General features: G+C 39.0%; 5 protein-coding genes across 6 annotated transcripts; 4 read left to right on the top strand and 1 right to left on the bottom strand.

Annotated features, from left to right (window-relative positions):
- The first annotated feature begins 3,419 nt into the window (after positions 1 to 3,419).
- On the top strand, positions 3,420 to 4,394 carry LOC133952061 (olfactory receptor 2AT4-like). Its single transcript, XM_062386332.1, has one exon. It carries the CDS (start codon positions 3,420 to 3,422, stop codon positions 4,392 to 4,394), a length of 975 nt encoding a protein of 324 aa, XP_062242316.1.
- Positions 4,395 to 6,716: 2,322 nt separating this feature from the next.
- Positions 6,717 to 7,691, top strand: LOC133952062 (olfactory receptor 13C2-like). Its single transcript, XM_062386334.1, has one exon. It carries the CDS (start codon positions 6,717 to 6,719, stop codon positions 7,689 to 7,691), a length of 975 nt encoding a protein of 324 aa, XP_062242318.1.
- A 1,099-nt stretch (positions 7,692 to 8,790) lies between these two features.
- On the top strand, positions 8,791 to 9,744 carry LOC133952123 (olfactory receptor 52E8-like). Its single transcript, XM_062386417.1, has one exon. It carries the CDS (start codon positions 8,791 to 8,793, stop codon positions 9,742 to 9,744), a length of 954 nt encoding a protein of 317 aa, XP_062242401.1.
- A 3,036-nt stretch (positions 9,745 to 12,780) lies between these two features.
- LOC133952065 (olfactory receptor 52B2-like) lies at positions 12,781 to 13,764 on the top strand. Its single transcript, XM_062386338.1, has one exon. The coding sequence runs from the start codon at positions 12,781 to 12,783 to the stop codon at positions 13,762 to 13,764; it is 984 nt and encodes a 327-aa protein (XP_062242322.1).
- Positions 13,765 to 14,489: 725 nt separating this feature from the next.
- LOC133952084 (protocadherin Fat 4-like) lies at positions 14,490 to 18,196 on the bottom strand. Of its 2 annotated transcripts, none has more exons than XM_062386363.1 (6): positions 17,931 to 18,196; positions 17,751 to 17,836; positions 17,471 to 17,650; positions 17,233 to 17,360; positions 16,410 to 16,966; positions 14,490 to 16,301 (listed from the first exon to the last, which is right to left on the bottom strand). In XM_062386363.1, exons 1-6 carry the CDS (start codon positions 18,174 to 18,176, stop codon positions 16,275 to 16,277), a joined length of 1,224 nt encoding a protein of 407 aa, XP_062242347.1. In that variant the 5' UTR covers positions 18,177 to 18,196; the 3' UTR covers positions 14,490 to 16,274. The 2 variants fall into 2 exon arrangements, with proteins under 2 accessions (XP_062242347.1, XP_062242346.1); XM_062386362.1 differs by having other exon boundaries at positions 17,931 to 18,066.
- Positions 18,197 to 18,540: the final 344 nt, after the last annotated feature.

Genomic DNA, 18,540 nt, shown 5'->3' on the forward strand with positions numbered 1-18,540 from the left:
ACTGAGGATTGATACATTTCTGGTGAATATGAAGACACAAGGATTTTAGTGTCTTGGTCATTTAAGTTTTAAAAATCTGTATTTTACCACTGGCTATTCCAGTATTAATACTTTGCCCTTTGTGGGAATGGAGGACGAACTTTTGAAGCTTCTTCATCACAAATGTAGTCCAACAACTATTGTCTGTACGGAGAACTCTCTTTTCAAGACATCTTTACAAATAAGAGACCGAAAAACACAATCTAAGGCTAATATTGAACAAAACCTTATTCCCAATCACATCATATCAAATGATGTATTTTTCCTCTTTTGCTACTTTCACTGCTGTAAGAAAGAGAACAGACCTGCCCCCCCACCAAGTATTTCAGCTCTACTCTTGGTGGTTCTGTCTTGAACAGATTATTCACTAACATCTATAACTGAAGCCCAAAACATCAGACAGGCGTCTTTTTCCACTTTGAACAGAGGCAGTTACCTCCCCATCCTGATTTTTTTCTTTCCTAAGCTAAACATGTTCTGACTGGTATATATTTTATGTTGGTGCCTGTTACTCCTCTGACGGCCACTGTGTCATCCAAATTCTTTATGTCGAAACTGATAAAACTATCAATAGAGCTGCTTCTAAACAGACATTTCTTAATCCAAATCTATTGTCCGCAAATATGTCAATTAATATCATACAATCTTTCTGCTGCTCATAGGATGAAAAAACTTTTTGTGCAAGTGATGTAAGGAAGATACACAAATGGTGTTTTCATCAAAATAAACTATTAAAAAGTTTTGCCTTGCAGGAAGTTTGACATGTTTGTTTCAACACTGATGTGAATCAGAACACAAACGAGTTCCATGAGGAGACTAGTTAGTGTCTCGTGCCAATTATGGTCTCACGTGTGCGATTAAAGTGTGAGTGTGTGACTGTAGCCCCCTTGGGGATGAGTGAATTCTCATTACTACATACTTAACAGTGGTGGCATTGCTAACATGTTGTTTAACATTTTGATGACAAGCACCAACTTGGTAAACTTAGTATATCTAGAAGAAATCAGGAGAATAGGCCAGATTGACATTCTGATTACCATGTTTAATGGTGTTGAAAAGCCCCAAACTGCATATCTCCATATTGTAAGTGATGCAAATATTATTTATATTGAAGTTAAAAACAAAAATATGTTTTGTTAAAATATAAGGGAATAATATATAAAAGAAAATACAACAAAATGGTGGGAAAGTCTCAGGAAAACCACAGGAGTTGCAAACAGTTACAATTTAACAGCACCTTGGGCCATGGGATGGTTTTCATTAAATGCACGGTTGCTAAGTTGTTTGAATAAACCAGACCATTCTATGAACACATGTTGATTATGTCAACTGTTCAACTTTCCACAGATTATGGCCTGGCACTACAATGATTGAAAAGTGAGGGATCTTGCCACAACATCATCACTTCCTTCTGTTTTCACCCATCTTCAGTTAGTTGGTGATGGCAGTGATTTCAAGATTACCACGCTGATTTCCTTCCATGTCTAAAAAAGCATGCAACATGGGAAGGGCACACAACATGGCTGTCGACCACGGGCCATTCTGTCCAGTGTGTGATACATACAGTACTATATGACCACCAGCTTCTTCATGGCTGTATGGGGCCCAGGTGTGGAGATCCTGCAGACCACCCCCATAACATCAGTGGAGACAAATTCCAGAGGAGACAATTGTCTTCCTCCTAGAACGCCAGAAGGAGGACCTTAGGACAGGAAACTGAAGAGTTTACGCATTGTGGTCGTCAAACTGGAGAAGTTTCTGCCAGGTCCCTGGTATAGTGGCTTGACCAAATGGAAGGCCTCTTATACCTTTTCTGTGCCTTGTTCTTGGTGTGCCTTTCAAGGAAGATGTCCAAACTATCAACATCACTTGAAATTGTTGCCAGCTGCTTTAAGGTATTTGTGAACTTCATTGAGATACATCATAAAAGCAACCCCTCCAGCATTGTACATGTATACTCGTTTTGATATTACTACTACTAGTAGTAGTAGTTTTAGTATTTTTACCAATACGATATCACCATTCAACTTAAGAAAGGATTCTATGCTTTACTAAATCAAAACAACTGCTCTTGTATCAAATCCACCATCTGTCAAAATAATACTATGAGAATATTTGACTGATTCATGGTTTGGCTTCGTTATGAAACTAAAACAAAAAACTCTATTGACAGTATTTCAGGGGCGGGCAATGTAACCATTTATCTCTAAACTGTCTCTTACACCACTAATCCAACTGCTGCTACAGTCAAACTTTCTATAACTACATCACCCCTACAAATACTGTAAATACTAAAGATAGTGATAGCAACCACAGACGTTCATTGTCCTTTTCAAGCATGTGACTCACATTCCATGTTTCCTGGCTCGTTGTCTTGATGAACACATGTCACATGCTGGGAGACCACCATTAAACACTGGGGATATTAACACTCCCTGCTCAGAGTCAATTTAGGTGCACGTTGGGGTTTCTGTTGTTTTGAAGTTGTTTACCCAAGTGGGACTTATAATTAATTAGCTTTATTAAATTAATGTTTCTTCCAATCAGCCATCATGAGGGGCCTGTCATGCGCAACATAGCATCTCCCCACTGATTTAATTAATAATTACTACATGTATTGCAAGGATATTGAGTTATAATTTGAAATAAGAAAATCATGAAGGTGTTATTATTGATGTACAAATCATCAAAGCAAAAACCAACTCAATATCACTTTGAAATTGTCGGGATAAAAGGAACTTCCAGTTGTGTGTTTGCAGCGGTCAGCTGATGGATCGTCTCCAGTGAGAATTAAAAAAGGGATGGATATCAATCCACCATTAAAAGACATGAGGTGAGCTGTCTTTTCTTCAGAGGGTGAGTCAGCCGGGGAGTCTGCTGCCATGCTGTCGATAAGGTCCAGTATGTAAACACTGATCTTTAGGAGCTGACTGACTTGCTTCCAGGATTCAAGATTTTCTTATTCAAGATTTCTAAGGTTTTTGTTTTGTCACATTCATTACGAACATATACAGTGACGTGCTATTTAGAATATATTTTATCTTGTTCTATTGTTGTTACACCATTTGAAAATTTTCAGGCACTTTCAGTCTTATATTTAGTGAGAAATTGTACTAATGTTAATTGAAATTACAACATGAACACAAAATATACATTTTAACATATCTGATGCATGCTTAAATATAGGATTTTTTAACTTGTCATGAGGCTTATTTGTCATGTAAGATGAATCATTTACTGTAACATAATTTAAAGACAGCATAAAATCTGTTTATCAATTCAATAGTAGAATTGCTTGAAATGTTTGATGTTAAATTGTTAAATCTGATGTGTGTGTTAATTTAGGTTCTCTGTCATGTTCAGGATATTTATGCTCCATCATGCCAGAGGGAAATCACAGCACAGTGACTGAATTCTTCCTCACTGGATTCCCGGGTCTTCATCCAGAATACCAAGGTCTCGCCTCAGCGGTGTTGTTCTTGGTTTACTCCTTAACTCTGATTGGCAATGCAACGATTATTTTCCTATTTGCAACAGACAGCTGCCTTCATAAGCCCATGTATTATATCATCCTGAATCTCTGTGCTTGTGACATTCTCTTCAGCACGACCACGTTGCCTAAGATCATCAGTAAGTATTGGTTTCAATCAGGGACCATCTCGTTCACCGCTTGTTTTATCCAAATGTACTTCGTTCACTATCTGGCCACCGTGAATTCCTTTATTCTTTTCCTGATGGCTTTAGATAGGTATTTGGCGATATGTCATCCCCTCAGATATTCACTCATCCTTAAAAAGTCCACCATCTACATCCTCAGTATTACTGCATGGATTTTTGCCAAGGCACCTTCTTTATCGTTAGTTATTAGGGCGTACCCTCTTCCTTACTGTGCCTCAAACATAATCAATCACTGCTACTGCGACCACATTGGTATAACAACACTGGCATGCACGGACAGGGCCCCTTATGGCTTTCCTGCTTTCGTTGTTGCGATGGTTATGCTACTGGGGCCTCTGGCATTTATCATTTTCTCATATTGCAGCATAATTGTCGCAGTGCTTAGAATAACAAATGCCCAAGGTCGCCTGAAGTCTCTGTCCACATGTAGCACTCAACTAATTATAATTTTACTCTATTATTTACCGAGATGTCTTGTATATTTCTTCAGTAATGTTGGCATTAAATTTAGCCCTGATGTGAGAATAGTAATTATCATGCTGTACAGCCTTGGTCCCCCGATGATTAACCCACTCATTTATTGCTTAAGAGCTAAAGACATGAGGGAGAGTTTGAGGAAACAGTTTAAAAAAAGGACTCATGCACAAAAAACACAACTTTCTGTTGTTACTGACTGACTTAACCAATTTTCAATGTTTTTCCTTTCTTCTAATATAGAACGCCATATCTTAATTTTTCTACAGGACAAAACCTACAATTACAAAATGTTTATCTCCATATGTCAAATAAATCATCTATGAAATGTCTCCTCGATGAAGCAAGTGTCTGTGCACTCTTTTGATTTTAAGATTTGAAATGTGTTTTATTTTAAGAAAAGACTTACAATAAATAAGACATTGTTGAGAGTAGACGGAAAAGTCTGATTATCTTGTGAATTGATATTTAAGAAGTATTGAGTGATGCCTGGTTACAGGATAAAACTTGTTCAGTAAAGGATGAAAAAAAAATTGTTTTCCCCCATAAACAGACAAACAGTTTGTGTCTAAATGTACAATATAAAAGGACATTGCTATAAGTCTTAAAATATCAGGTCGCTTTGCACATTGAGGAAGCTCTGGCAGCTTCCAACTTTGGTCACTAATGTCCAGTTCATCAATTTTGAGTCACTGAATTGATTTGCATGTAAACATTGAATTATTGTACATTTATCTTGTTCTATCATTTCATTAGAAAAAAGGTTTGTCATTTGTATCCCACGTTGTCTTACATTTTTAATATTTCCTATAGCCCAATGTAATAAATACATATAAACTCATGCAATTGGCTTCTCTCTTCACTGAGAGCAGATTAACTGCTGATTATATCCATAGATTGTCTGCTTTTGATATAAGATTGCAAGATTAGGTCATGTATGAGCCCAAGTTATAGACTATAACTGGGTTCTATATACTTAATTTTCTTGGTTGAGTGGTTCTTGCCATAATATGGATTAGAACTGTAGTCGAATAGACCTATTCACTGTATCGAACTGTGCACCAACAACCTGCCTCTGCACAACACAACTGATGGTCTCAAACACATTAAGAAGGCAAGAAATTCCACAAATTAACTCTTGACAAGGCAAACCTGTTAATTAAAAACCATTCCAGGTGACTTCCGCATGGAGCTGATTGAAAGAAGGCCGAGAGCAGCAAAGCTGTCATCATAGCAAAAGGTGGCTACTTTGAAGAATCTGAAATATAATACATATTCTGGTTTGTTTAACGCTTTTTTCTTTACCAAATAATTCTATATGTGTTCCTTCATAGTTTGATGTCTTCAATATTAATCTGTAATGTAGAAAGACAGAAAAATTAAGAAAAACCATTGAATGAGAAGGTGTGTCCAAATGTTTGACTGGTAGAGTATGTATGAACGTATTGTATTTTATTTCACAGTGACAAATTATAAAAGCAATCACCAACTCCAGTTGATTATCTGTGTTTTATCCTTAGATAAATACTATGGATAACATTCTGATATTGTCGGCTAAATGAAACTCCCACTCATTTGCTTGCAGCGGTCAGCTGATGGATCGTCTCCTCTGAGAATTAAAAAAGGGATGGATATCAGTCCAGTGAGTCCACCATTATAAGCCATGACGATAGTCAGCCGGGGAGTCGGCTGCCGTTCTGTCGATAAGGTCCCGTATGTTTCCACTGATCCTCGGGAGCTGACTGACTTCTACTTGCTTCCAGGATTCAAGATTTTCTTTTTCGTGATTTCTAAGGTTTTCTGTTTTGTCACATTCATGACGGACATTTACAGTGACGGGCTATTTAGAATATATTTTAAAGGCTGTGCTAAAAGAAGAGATGGAATTAGAAAGAGATGATTAAAAGGAAATTTTTATTTTTTTGTGTCACTGTGGTTTAGTTAAAATATGATAATATAGCTGCAGGAAAATTTATGTTGAATGAAAAGCTATCCTCTATTGCAGAGTAATAACATAGTTTTAAATAGATTGCATTCAGTTTGTCAAAGATTATTTAGAAATTAAAAAGTGTTTTCATCATCATGACCTTTGCACGTGATATTTAAAATTTTATGTATTATTTTTATTAGTACACTTATATACACTTAGGTTGAATAGAATATCTAAAATATCTTGTTCTTTTGTTGTTACACAACTTGAGATTTCCAGGCACTTTCAGTCTTTTATTTAGTGAGAAATTGTACAAATGTTATTTCAAATTACATGAAACCAACATAGATACAAATATAAATGTTAACACATCTGATGCATATTTTAAAAAGGTTTTTATACGATTTTTGATCTTCTCATGAGGCTCATTTTTTTCAGATAAGATGAATAATTAACTGTAGCATAATTTAAACAGCAAAAAACTGTTTATCGATTAAATAATATAATTGCTCGAAATGTTTGATGTTAAAATGTTAAATCTGATGTGTGTGTTAATGTAGGTTCTCTGTCATGTTCAGGATATTTCTGCTCCATCATGCCAGAGGGAAATCACAGCACAGTGACTGAATTCTTCCTCACTGGATTCCCGGGTCTTCATCCAGAATACCAAGGTCTCGCCTCAGCGGTGTTGTTCTTGGTTTACTCCTTTACTCTGATTGGCAATGCAACGATTATTTTCCTATTTGCAACAGACAGCTGCCTTCATAAGCCCATGTATTATATCATCCTGAATCTCTGTGCTTGTGACATTCTCTTCAGCACGACCACGTTGCCTAAGATCATCAGTAAGTATTGGTTTCAATCAGGGACCATCTCGTTCACCGCTTGTTTTATCCAAATGTACTTCGTTCACTATCTGGGCACCGTGAATTCCTTTATTCTTTTCCTGATGGCTTTAGATAGGTATTTGGCGATATGTCATCCCCTCAGATATTCACTCATCCTTAAAAAGTCCACCATCTACATCCTCAGTATAACTGCTTGGATTTTTGCCAAGGCACCCGCTTTAATGTTAGTTATTAGGGCGTACCCTCTCCCTTACTGTGCCTCAAACATAATCAATCACTGCTACTGCGACCACATTGGTATAACAACACTGGCATGCACGGACAGGGCCCCTTATGGCTTTCCTGCTTTGGTTGTTGCTATGGTTATGCTACTGGGGCCTCTGGCATTTATCATTTTCTCATATTGCAGCATAATTGTCGCAGTGCTTAGGATAGCAAGTGTCCAAGGTCGCCTGAAGACTCTGTCCACATGTAGCACTCAACTGATTATAATTTTACTCTATTATTTACCCAGATGTCTTGTATATCTCTCCAGTAATGTTGGAATTAAATTTGGCCCTGATGTGAGAATAGTAATTATCATGCTGTACAGCCTTGGACCCCCGATGATTAACCCACTCATTTATTGCTTAAGAGCTAAAGACATGAGGGAGAGTTTGAGGAAACAGTTAACAAAAAGGACTCTAGCACAAAAAACACAAGTTTCTGTTGTTACTGACTGACTAAACCAATTTTTCTTTATGTTTTTCCTATCTTGTAATATTGAAAGCCACATCTTAATAAAAAAAATACTACTATTACAAAATTATTATCTCCATATGTCAAACAAATTGTATATGAAATGTCTCCTCAATAAAGCAAGTGTCTGTGCACTCTTGATTTTAGGACTTGAAATGTCCATGTGTTGTATTTTAAGAAAAGACAAATAAATAAACAAGAAATCATAGTTGAGAGTAGACAGATCTGTCCTATTATCTTGTGAATTAATGCTTAAGCAGTATTGAGAGATTCCTGGTTACGGAATAAAACTTGTTCATACACAGTCAAACAGTTTATGTCTTAAATCTACAATATGTTCGAACATTGCTGTTGGTCTAACAATGTCAGGTTGCTTTGCCCATTGAGGAAGCTCTGGCAGCTTCCAACTTAAGCCACTAACCTCAAGTTCATCAATTTTTGAGTCACTGAACTGATTTGCAGGTAAACATTGATTTATTGTACATTTGTATTGTTCTACTATTTCTTTTAAATACATTTTTAATTATATTTTATATATATATAACATGTAACATATCTCTCCTTTCTATATATATATAACATTGAGTTATATATTGTCCATATGTTTGTGTATTTGTTTCAATTTGATGGGTAAAATTAAGAAAATTGTGTGCTGGAAATCAGTGATAGCACATTCTACAGTAATCAACTGCAACTTTATGTCTCTGTGACTTAATGAAACTAAAAAACATGTTTATTTTCCAGTTAGACGCTGATTGGAAACTAAATATAGTTTTAACAAACACATTATCTGTCATGTTAAACTAGTACAAGTCTTTCGGGACTGCAACCCTTTGGGATAGACCTGTTTACATACACCATCGAACAAGATGCTCAGCACATATTAGGCGGCATTATAGTGAGATGCTGCAGGAGAATCATTGACAATTTAGAATTTAATTACTATGCTTTGGTTTATTTACTTTTGCCTAAAAACTTGCCACATCTGAGGGAGTTACATTTATTGTCAACGATTCTATTTTACCTAGCATTTTTTGTATCTTTCCTTTCTATTTGACGTGTGTTTGTTAAATTTAAGAGAAGATGTTCTACACGAACGTGACAAGGATCACGGATTTCTTCATCATCGGATTCCCTGGACTTTCACTAGACCTGTACAAGCCTGTGTCCGCCCTGCTGTTTCTCCTCTACCTGGCTATAGTTGCAGGAAATATTTTCATTTTAGTGTTTGTGAAATATGAAAGGAATCTTCACAAACCCACATATCTGATCTTCTGCCACCTGGCACTAACTGACCTAGCATTCGGGACTGTTACTCTACCTAAGATCATATCAAAGTACTGGTTTGATGACGGCATTATTTCCTTTTACAGTTGCTTTGCACAAATGTATTTTGTTCATGCTTTGGGCGCGGTTCACTCTTTCATCCTGATGGTGATGGCTCTCGATCGCTTCATTGCAGTTTGCGCTCCACTGCGTTACACAACTCTCTTGACAAACAGCAAAGTGTCTGTTCTCTGTGGGATATCATGGTTGATGCCAGTATCGTGGATGGTGGGTGTAGTTTTCGATGCTCTAACTTTGCCTTTTTGCAATTCAAACATGATAACTCATTGCTATTGTGACCATATTGCGATAACAACACTTGGATGCGAGAATGTGCGAGAAGTGCAGCTGGTTGCGTTCGGTCTTGCCATGTTCAGTTTGATGGTGCCCCTGTGTTTTATTGTTTTCACTTACTTTGTCATCATTGTCGCTGTAGCGCGTATTTCCAGCTCTGAGGGCCGCGTCCGGACTCTGTCCACGTGCACGCCACAGCTCATCATCACGCTTCTGTATTATATGCCAAGATGCTTTGTGTACCTGGCAAATAATGTGGGATTCACGTTCAGTGTTCCTGTTCGCATTGTTGTTGTAATGCTGTACAGTCTCTTACCTGCTGCTGTCAATCCAATAATATACTGTTTCAAAACCAAGGATATAAAGGACAACTTGAAAAGGAAATTGTTAATGAGGAAAATTCATACTAGGACTTGATAAAATACAGTACTGTAGAGCAGTGTGCAGTAAATATTTAAAATGTTTAAATGTGCCACATCGCTATGTTTTTAAAAAATAAATTTCAGACTGAAGGTGCGGAATATCAAGCTTCTAATTACAGTTTTAAACAACAAGGCACCCTGACAACCTCAAGCTGCTTGTAGAGGTGACTGAACTTTTTGTGGAAAAGAAATCGAAAGTATTTCTATTACACAAACATCTGTATACCAGACAATTTTAACTGTACCTTGTATTTTGTACCATGTATTTTATTTCACTCTTTTATTCTTATTTCCTTGTCTTGTTATGTTTTATTATTCAGCACAGTTGTATTGTTTTTTTTGGTGTAAAAAAGTGCAAAAATAAAATGAATATCAATTCTTTACTATAATTGCATGTTCTATTCACATCTTGGGGAGACACTTCTCTCTCCTTCTCTCACAGACACACAACTCTAGCACACAGCAAAATATAAATGCTGTGTGCCTGTGTCATGTTTTGTTCCGATTCCACAAGCATGAGATAAGCTGATGTGTTGAAAAATATATATATGTGAGATGAATTCAGTTCTAGATATGCAGTGTTGTTTATTTGTAATCAAAATCAATAAATTATGACTTTATCCTACGATTTATTCAAAACCCCTGCATATTCATGTGAGCAGTATAGCATCTTCTATTTTTAAATAAAGTAAAATTTAAAAAAAATTACCTGCTCTAAAAAGTGCTGTATATATGTTTTATTAATTGCAAATTACAGGTAGTATTTCTTTATTTTTTTCATTTGACAAGAAAGGGTTTTATTCGACTGAATGTGTAGGTATGACCTACTCTTTAATTAGCAGGGAAAAAACATGGTACCCTTATTAATCAAAATGTATTAAGAGTAAACATAAAAAGCCACAATTTGCAGTACATTATAAATCAATTTAAACAATCTCTACACAAAACGCATTCAAATACTAGGCTTTGTTCACGTGTACAGCCGATAAAGTGGCCTGACGTTGTGATGTCTAACGTGTTGTTGCCCATGTTGATTGTCAAAGTGCTGTTTATAGATTTGACTCCGCGTTTTGCTCTTCTTTAAACAAAATGCAGCCTCACAGACGACTTCACAGACACAGTGTCAATTACCTAATTATTAACAATGATCATTTAAATGAAAATAACTTGTTTCTCACCTGGGTCTCTGTGTTTCGTCCTAATGTTGCCTCGGGGGATCAAACCCCATTAAGAGACATTAATGTAAATTTGATTAGTGGATAGTTTGCCGTAGTCTTTTCTCTTGAATCTCACAGGAAGCAGAACCACCTCACTTTAAGTCCCCAACAGAGTTAACTGATGGATAGTTAGCTTAGGGTTATTGAAGTAGGTAAGCACTGCATTGTTTAGTTACAGTAACTAGCCTAGCATTACCCCCGTGTAGGCTACCACTGCCACTGGCTTTACACATTTTCTTGCGCTGAAGCTAATGCTAATGGATAATGTAGAACTGTAGGCCTTAACTTAGAAAACAGCTTATTAACAAAGCAAAAAACTGTAACTTGTTGATTCGGAGTCAAAAGTGAAACAAACTTTTTTGGGACTTGACTTAGTGTCAATAGACAGATAACAGCAACAACTTGACATGTTTTCACCTTAGTTTTTGTACAATAAATTAGATACTGTGAAACTCATGGGGCTTTAGAGTTGCTGTAGCTGTTACTTACCTTTAGACAAGGCCAAGCTAGTTCCTTCTTCCTGCTACCACTCTTAATGCTACGCTAAGCTAACAGACTGTAGTACAGAGCCCCTGAAGTCCCAAAAGATATCTATTTTAAGAAGATGTGTGTGTTTTATCCACTCAGATGCACACAGCCACCAGATTTGTGCAAAAGATGGAGAACACTCAGCTAACCAAGATTTATTTTCACCTGGAAATGTCAAACAATGATATTCTTGACTAGCAGATTGTCAATAATCACTCACTGTGCGTACGCAAGCAAAGCAAGCTCAGACGAGGGAAGGACAACATTTTAAAATCAATACTTCAAAATGTGTAATGAGATATGTAAATGTGTAGGCCTACATGGATTTGCAAATCTGTATTTAGAACGTGTGTGTGTAAACAGATTTGTAAATGTGTCAAAATAAACTCTTCAAATCCATATTCAGAATCGAATTTGAAAGTGTATTTATAGTTAAATGTGTAGACAAATCTGTAAACACATACATGAAGATTCATGGCTGAAAAGTTTTTTGCTTCGAGAGCTGAAAATGTTGTTTCAAGTGTGTGGTGAGTGATCTATCTTCGCATTCAACTATTGGCTAAGAAACTAAGTGTATTTTTCCAAAAACCCACAACATATTCTACTAGTTGCCAGGTCTTTTGTCATCGAGTCATTCTGAACCTCTCTGGTAAGGTTCTGTATTTTGCTGCCAGTTATTCAAGAGAATCCTTTTACACTCGAAGACTCGTCAGGAGCAAAGATTCAAAAAATATATATATAGTAGTGTTACAAGGTCAGGAGTTGAGTGTTTGAATAGAATCAGAACACCGGATGACACAGTTCATGCAGTTAATTCTCAAAAGGAGGCTTCGTACGATTGTTTCTTTTAAATCGTTAAACAAACTAGGATAGACATTCATTTCGAGAAATATATAAGGTAACTTTTTCTCTTTCAACTCAGATCGTTCAGTGGGTTTTTTTAACTTGAGGGAGTTTTCTCCTCTGACTCTTCGTCTCCACCACACACACTTCATCAGACCTCTACTGGGAGCACTTCTATCTATTTAAACAGAGCCTCGGGTCGGACTGGAGCCAGAGCTCAGCCAGTTAAAGATACATATGATATGTGACATGCAGGGATAGATTGTGTTAGGTTGTGTATTATTTGTAGACATACTAGAGGTTGTATCCCTTCTTTGATATCCCTACTTCAGTATTGATAGAGACGTGCTGCTTACTAATTCACCCTTTTCTCATTTCCAGGATTGTTTGTGTTATTTAATTTACATTCCTGTGTAAAAGCTACTTTTTGTGTGCGGGTGAAAATGAAATTCACAAACACCACGAACATAAAAGAGTTCATTATCGTGGGATTCCCTGGACTTCCGCCTGCGTATTACGGACTGGTGTCTGTTCTTCTCCTCCTCCTCTTCCTCGCCATTGTGGTCGGCAACACTTTCATCTCAGCAGTTATCGTGTACGAGCGGACTCTTCACAAGCCAACGTACTTGATCTTCTTTCACGTTGCAATGACTGACATCGCATTTGCATTTGTGACGCTGCCAAAAATCATCGGCAGGTATTGGTGGAATGACATGATATCGTCCTTTGGAACCTGCTTTACACAAATGTACTTTGTTCATTCTTTGGGGGCCGTTCATTCCCTCCTTCTGCTGATCATGGCTCTGGATCGTTTTGTTGCCATATGGTTTCCTTTCCGATATCCTGCTGTGGTGACAAACACAACCATTTGTATTTCCTGTGTCCTGTGCTGGGTTTTAACATTCTTACGTATGGTGGGGGTCGTGCTCCACGCCCTAACTCTGCCGTACTGCAACCTGAACGTCATCATGCAGTGCTACTGTGACCACGTATCGATAACTCGGCTGGGATGTGGCGAAGGTGTTGCCTATGTTCTTGAGGTTTCCATCGCAAATGCCTTGGTCACTCTCCTGGTTCCTTTAGCGTTCATCATTTTCTCGTACTTTTCAATCATCGTCGCCGCTCTGAGAATGTCTCAGGCCGAGCGGAGCCACAAGGTCATGTCCACCTGTGCTCCTCAGATCTTCACCACGTGTCTGTACTTTGTGCCGAGATGCTTCGTCTATCTCTCTCACAACTTAGGATTCACGTTTAGCGCTCAAGCTCGTGTTGTTATCACGATGATGTACAGCCTCATACCCGCTGTGGTTAATCCAGCGATTTACTGTCTCAAGACGAAGGACATCAAAATGGCTTTGACGCAGAGGTTTAGAAAAGGAAGAAGTAGAATCGCACACAGAACCGACCGTAAAGGCGCTCTCAAGTAAATGTGCATGTTGTGGTTGTAACGTGAAGTGCTCGGCAGAATCCTCTTGTTATATAATGGTTATATAATGGTTGTATAAGGAGTCAGTTGAAGATCCAATCAACTGTAAATCCATGTTGCATCTGTATATAGTTTTTGAATCGTAAAATTGTGATTGTTGCTAAATAAACTTGTCAAACATAGAGAATAACTGTCTACGCATTATTATGTACATTCATTATATCCTTGTGCTTTTGCAATTTTAGATTTTAAATATTTCCTGAGTATCATATTGACAACTGTTTAATTTTGAAAAATTACTCCACATGTTTATATGTTAGACTGAGGTTAGATGTAATGTATTTTCCCATGATTTAAAAAAACTGGGTTTTGTTTTTGTATACTTTTTATTAGAAACTTCTTCAACTCTTCTTGGGAGACATTGAACTCCTCATCTGAATATGTGCTATGTGTGATAAACTATCTGTGTATCATCTCTGGATTTAAAAAAAGCACCTCTGAGTGTAATCTTGAATTTGTCCACTTGGAGGAACCAAACCATCAGTTTATGAGCCGCTTTCCCACTTACTTTGAATTTCAAATTAAAAGATAGAGACGTGTTGGGTACATTTTGATGGTTATGATGGGTTTTGTGAATAATTTCAAATGTTACTCGTGATTCTTTGAAAACATTTTTGTTAACATAGTAATGACTTTAATATACAGCCAGAAACGAGGGGAACCTGATCCCGAAGTTCAATGATGACCTCACCTGGTCAAAGTAGTTACACTACAGTACAATACTTCCGAATCCCCCCTAACAGAGTGAATTTACTATTTAATTGACAGTTTATGCTCCTTTATCCCAATTGTGAAGCATTTTAGATTAAACATAGTTCCCGGACGGAAGCCGCACAGTAATAATTTGACACAGTGTGAATATCAGCCGTTCATTCGTGTTTATATTTTAACATCATCAACAAATACAAATACATTCTCCTGTCGCTATAAAGATACATTTTAATTGGACTTGTCTTGGAAACCAGCACAAATTTACCAATTAAACATGTAAAGGCTGAAAGATCAAATATTTCGCTGATTTTCCAGAGACTAGTTACAGTCCAAACTTCAGGTTTCGGTGTCATTAAGTTTTAATAAACAAAAGTAAAACATGTAAATTGACCAATCAAATGATTTCCTCTACGTCACTTTGCATATCATAACTATGACTGGGTTCCAAGGGTAAACGTGCTACATCCTCAAATACAGGCACATAGCTGCTATAAGGCAGATGCATGTTTAAAATCTTTCCCCAGTGCTCAAACATCCTGGTGGTAGTGTTCTCATCTTCAAGCTGACCTGCAGCAGAGAGTTTAAAGAGCTTTCTCACAGGGAAAAGTTGTCTGCAGCCATGTGTTGAGAGGTTTGATTGCTCATGTCTATATTTCCTGTTGCCGCTGACAGGAACGTGTCCAAACTCCGACTCTGAGAAAGTGGACGTGCTGTCTGTGTCAGTGTCGGATGAGACATCTATCATCGAGGTGCGACTCGGGAAAACCTGATTTGACAGCGTCTGCTCGGCAGGAGCATTTAATTTACTGATTTCCTCAAAAGTGAGGCACTGCACGGGTTCTGGGAGCTCGGGTTGTTGGAACCTCTTCGAGTAACAAGGAGGTGAATGTTCTGACTGCTCTGCATCAGTGGTAGTGAGTAACAGTTTGTTTATGGTGACCACGTTTTGAGGTTTCTTTGGACTTTTTTCCCTCTCTTCACCAGAGGGCTCTCTCTTAAATCCGTCTGACAGCATCTTCAAAGCGCCGCACCGTTGAGGATCAGCGCTCACACGCTGTGTGCCGTGCAGATGCTTGTGCTGGCTGAGTCTGAGCGAGGCAGAGTCTGAGTGACAGGCACTAGAGATGCAGCCGATTTCATAATACTCCGGCTCACTGTTTGGCTCTGGCTGCACGCTTGAAGGACAGGCATCACAGTACAACTCCACACTCTGCTGATCAGGCCTCACTGGGCTGTTCCGCCTCGCTCTTCCTGTAGATGCAGCATTAGTGAGTGGACGGTTGTCATCGAAACAAAAAGCTGCATTTTCTCTCCCTGGCTCTGTCTTCTGCTCCAAGCTCTCACTCGGACCCTGGTGCCCTCTCACTCTGCGTAGAGCAGCAATCATTCCTAGAACAACCAGGATGGAGATTATGGGAAGAATCATAGCTATGAGCCACAGAGGCCGACTGCCCCCCGCCCCCGAGCACAGATCCTGGCTGTCTGGAGCGCAGATGTCACAGGCGTGGTCGGAGACGTTATGGAAACAGATGCAGGAGCTGTTCTCCCCGGCCGGTCCACACCTCCACCGGTTCTCACACTGTCCATAGAGACAGCCCTTCCTGGCGGTGTCCTCCTCAGAGCAAGGCGAGGGGAGGCAGACACCGGGAGACATGCAGCTGGACTGCATGAGGGTCCAGCTCGGCCAGATGTCCACCATCGCACTGCGTCCGCTGACAGGCAGAGTGTGACCGCTCACATTTAGATACTGCACACACCCAGTGAACCCTGACCACAAGAAAGAAAAGATATTCAAGAATTATTGCTATCATTTCTACTTTTGCTGTCATGACTATTATGATGAGGTGACCCTTCTCACGCTTCAGTAAATGTCACCTGACTGCTGGAGCTGTGAGCGAAGCGACAGATCAGCACCGAGAACGATCTTCTCCACCCGAACAGGACTGAGATCAACACTCTGGTCGGTGACGTTCCAGACTGGTTTTCCATCCAGGGCGAGAAACGGGATCTGTCCTTTGCCGAACAAGGACACGACATGCCAGACCCCGTCGGCCACCGGGGAGTCCACGGTGAAATCTGACTGGTGTCCTGACACTGCATCTTCAGATTGGTACACGAGCCTCCTGTCTTTAATCTGAATGAAAGAGAAATAAACAAACAGTCACATGTCCCAAGAATGAGACGAGTATATATCTTAATGTGTTTCAAACCAACCTTCAGCACGATGTATCCTGTCTGTCCCAAAACAGACATCAACACTCCATTGTTCCTGGTCTTAAACTTGATGTTCATCCCTGTCTGGTTTGTGTCGTTTCGCTCTTTCTTGTCATCCAGCAGCTGTTTTAACAGGAAGTCTCTCTTGAATTTCTCCTTGATGACATATTCCATGTAGTCATTCCCCGTGAATCTCAATACGACTTCCTCTGATGATTCTGTTCATTAAGGGGGGGGGGGGGGGGGGGGGGGAATCGTTTACTTCAAAACAAAACAAAATTCAGTTATATGCTTGTAGTTTATTTGTTTAGATTCTCATCCAACATGCAAAATGATCAGGGAGGTGTCTGATCGGTTTCAAACTCAAACCACAGCCAGAGTCATGCAGAAATATCGACTACCCACAAAGGATATGTGCTGTACATAATGAATGGATTTAAAGTGATTAGAACTTCTGTTGTGTATTGTAATTTTTTGTTTTTACCTTTGTCACATTTGCGTCCAATAAACGGGCTCTTGCACTCACAGAGATAGTCCGACCAGAGATCTTGGCACACCCCCCCATTTTTACATGGGTCACTGTGACATGTGGACACCGCTGCTCGAGGACATCTTCAATAAATACAAGATACAAGAAATACACAAATAAGAAATGTACTGCATTTTCTGTACAAAGATTTCTAAATAATGAGGTACTTAAGAATGTACGTGTTTTAACTTACTTATCCAGAATGTTATATGTTGCGAGGGCCATTGCAGCTCTGAGCAGGAAACCGTTAACGTGAATGTTTCGAATACATCCCACAAAGTCGTGGGTTTTTATCTGAGCAGGATGTTGCAGAATAAACTCAACAGTCCTCAGTCCTCCAAATGTCACATTGCTGCCACCGACGTCTAATGTCCTGGTTTCATGTAAAGACACATAGAGGTTGTTAAATACATATAAAACACAAGGGCAACAACAAAACCATGTGAATTATGGAGAAGTCGTTTCACTGCTACCTCTCTGAGCTAATGCCATCGCTCTGGGAAAAACAAAACCCATTGTTGTCAGCATCTGTGCAGTTGTCCACGTGTAAAGAGCCCATCTGTTCAAAAACAATCACATGGTCACGTCAGTCTACAGCCTCGCTCCTCGATCACTTTCTCATTGATTTTGTTTTGAGGTGTTTTTAAACTCACATTTCCGACCCTCCTGGCTGCGACACTGTGAAAATGTCCATCTGCCACTTGCTTGTGTGTGTGCAGTCTCACGGGCCCTGAGCCCAGGTCATAGGAGAGATGAAGGGTCCCGTCTACTATCTCCAGTGCAAAGAACTCCCGGCTGGAGGAGCCTCCGGGGTTGTAGAGCAGCAGGGAGTCGCTCTGCACTGTCGCAAACTCTAGAGAGATCAAATTAGTCCTGCGGTCTAATGAGGAAAACTCCATAAAGGACAGATCCTCGAAGCCGTAGCTGTGCTCCTCACAGTGGACTCCATTAACTCCTAAAATAGAGATGAAGATTATTATTTTATGGAATAAATGATTTACTTTCTTGCGTAAGAAGTTTCAAACCACTCTCATATTCAGTCATTTGATATATTAAATCATAGTTTGCTGTTTTACAAGGGGGTTTTGTGCCAGAGAATAATTTGGCTCTGGGCTTTAAACCGGTTCCAAGAAATAATCTAGCACAGACTCACGTCTCCGCCAAGGAGGTTGTGTTTTCATCCCCGTCTGTTTGTTTGTTGGTTGATTTGTATGTTTGTTAGCAAGATCTTGCCAAAAAACTTCAAGACAGATTAACGGGAAA

This window comes from Platichthys flesus, chromosome 4, assembly GCF_949316205.1.
Source record: "Platichthys flesus chromosome 4, fPlaFle2.1, whole genome shotgun sequence".
NCBI lineage: Eukaryota > Metazoa > Chordata > Actinopteri > Pleuronectiformes > Pleuronectidae > Platichthys > Platichthys flesus.

Coding starts and splice junctions, on each gene's coding strand:
- LOC133952065 (XM_062386338.1), top strand. CDS start 12,781: ATGAAATTCACAAACACCACGAACATAAAAGAGTTCATTATCGTGGGA.
- LOC133952084 (XM_062386362.1), bottom strand. CDS start 16,233: ATGGTGGACATCTGGCCGAGCTGGACCCTCATGCAGTCCAGCTGCATG.
- LOC133952061 (XM_062386332.1), top strand. CDS start 3,420: ATGCCAGAGGGAAATCACAGCACAGTGACTGAATTCTTCCTCACTGGA.
- LOC133952062 (XM_062386334.1), top strand. CDS start 6,717: ATGCCAGAGGGAAATCACAGCACAGTGACTGAATTCTTCCTCACTGGA.
- LOC133952123 (XM_062386417.1), top strand. CDS start 8,791: ATGTTCTACACGAACGTGACAAGGATCACGGATTTCTTCATCATCGGA.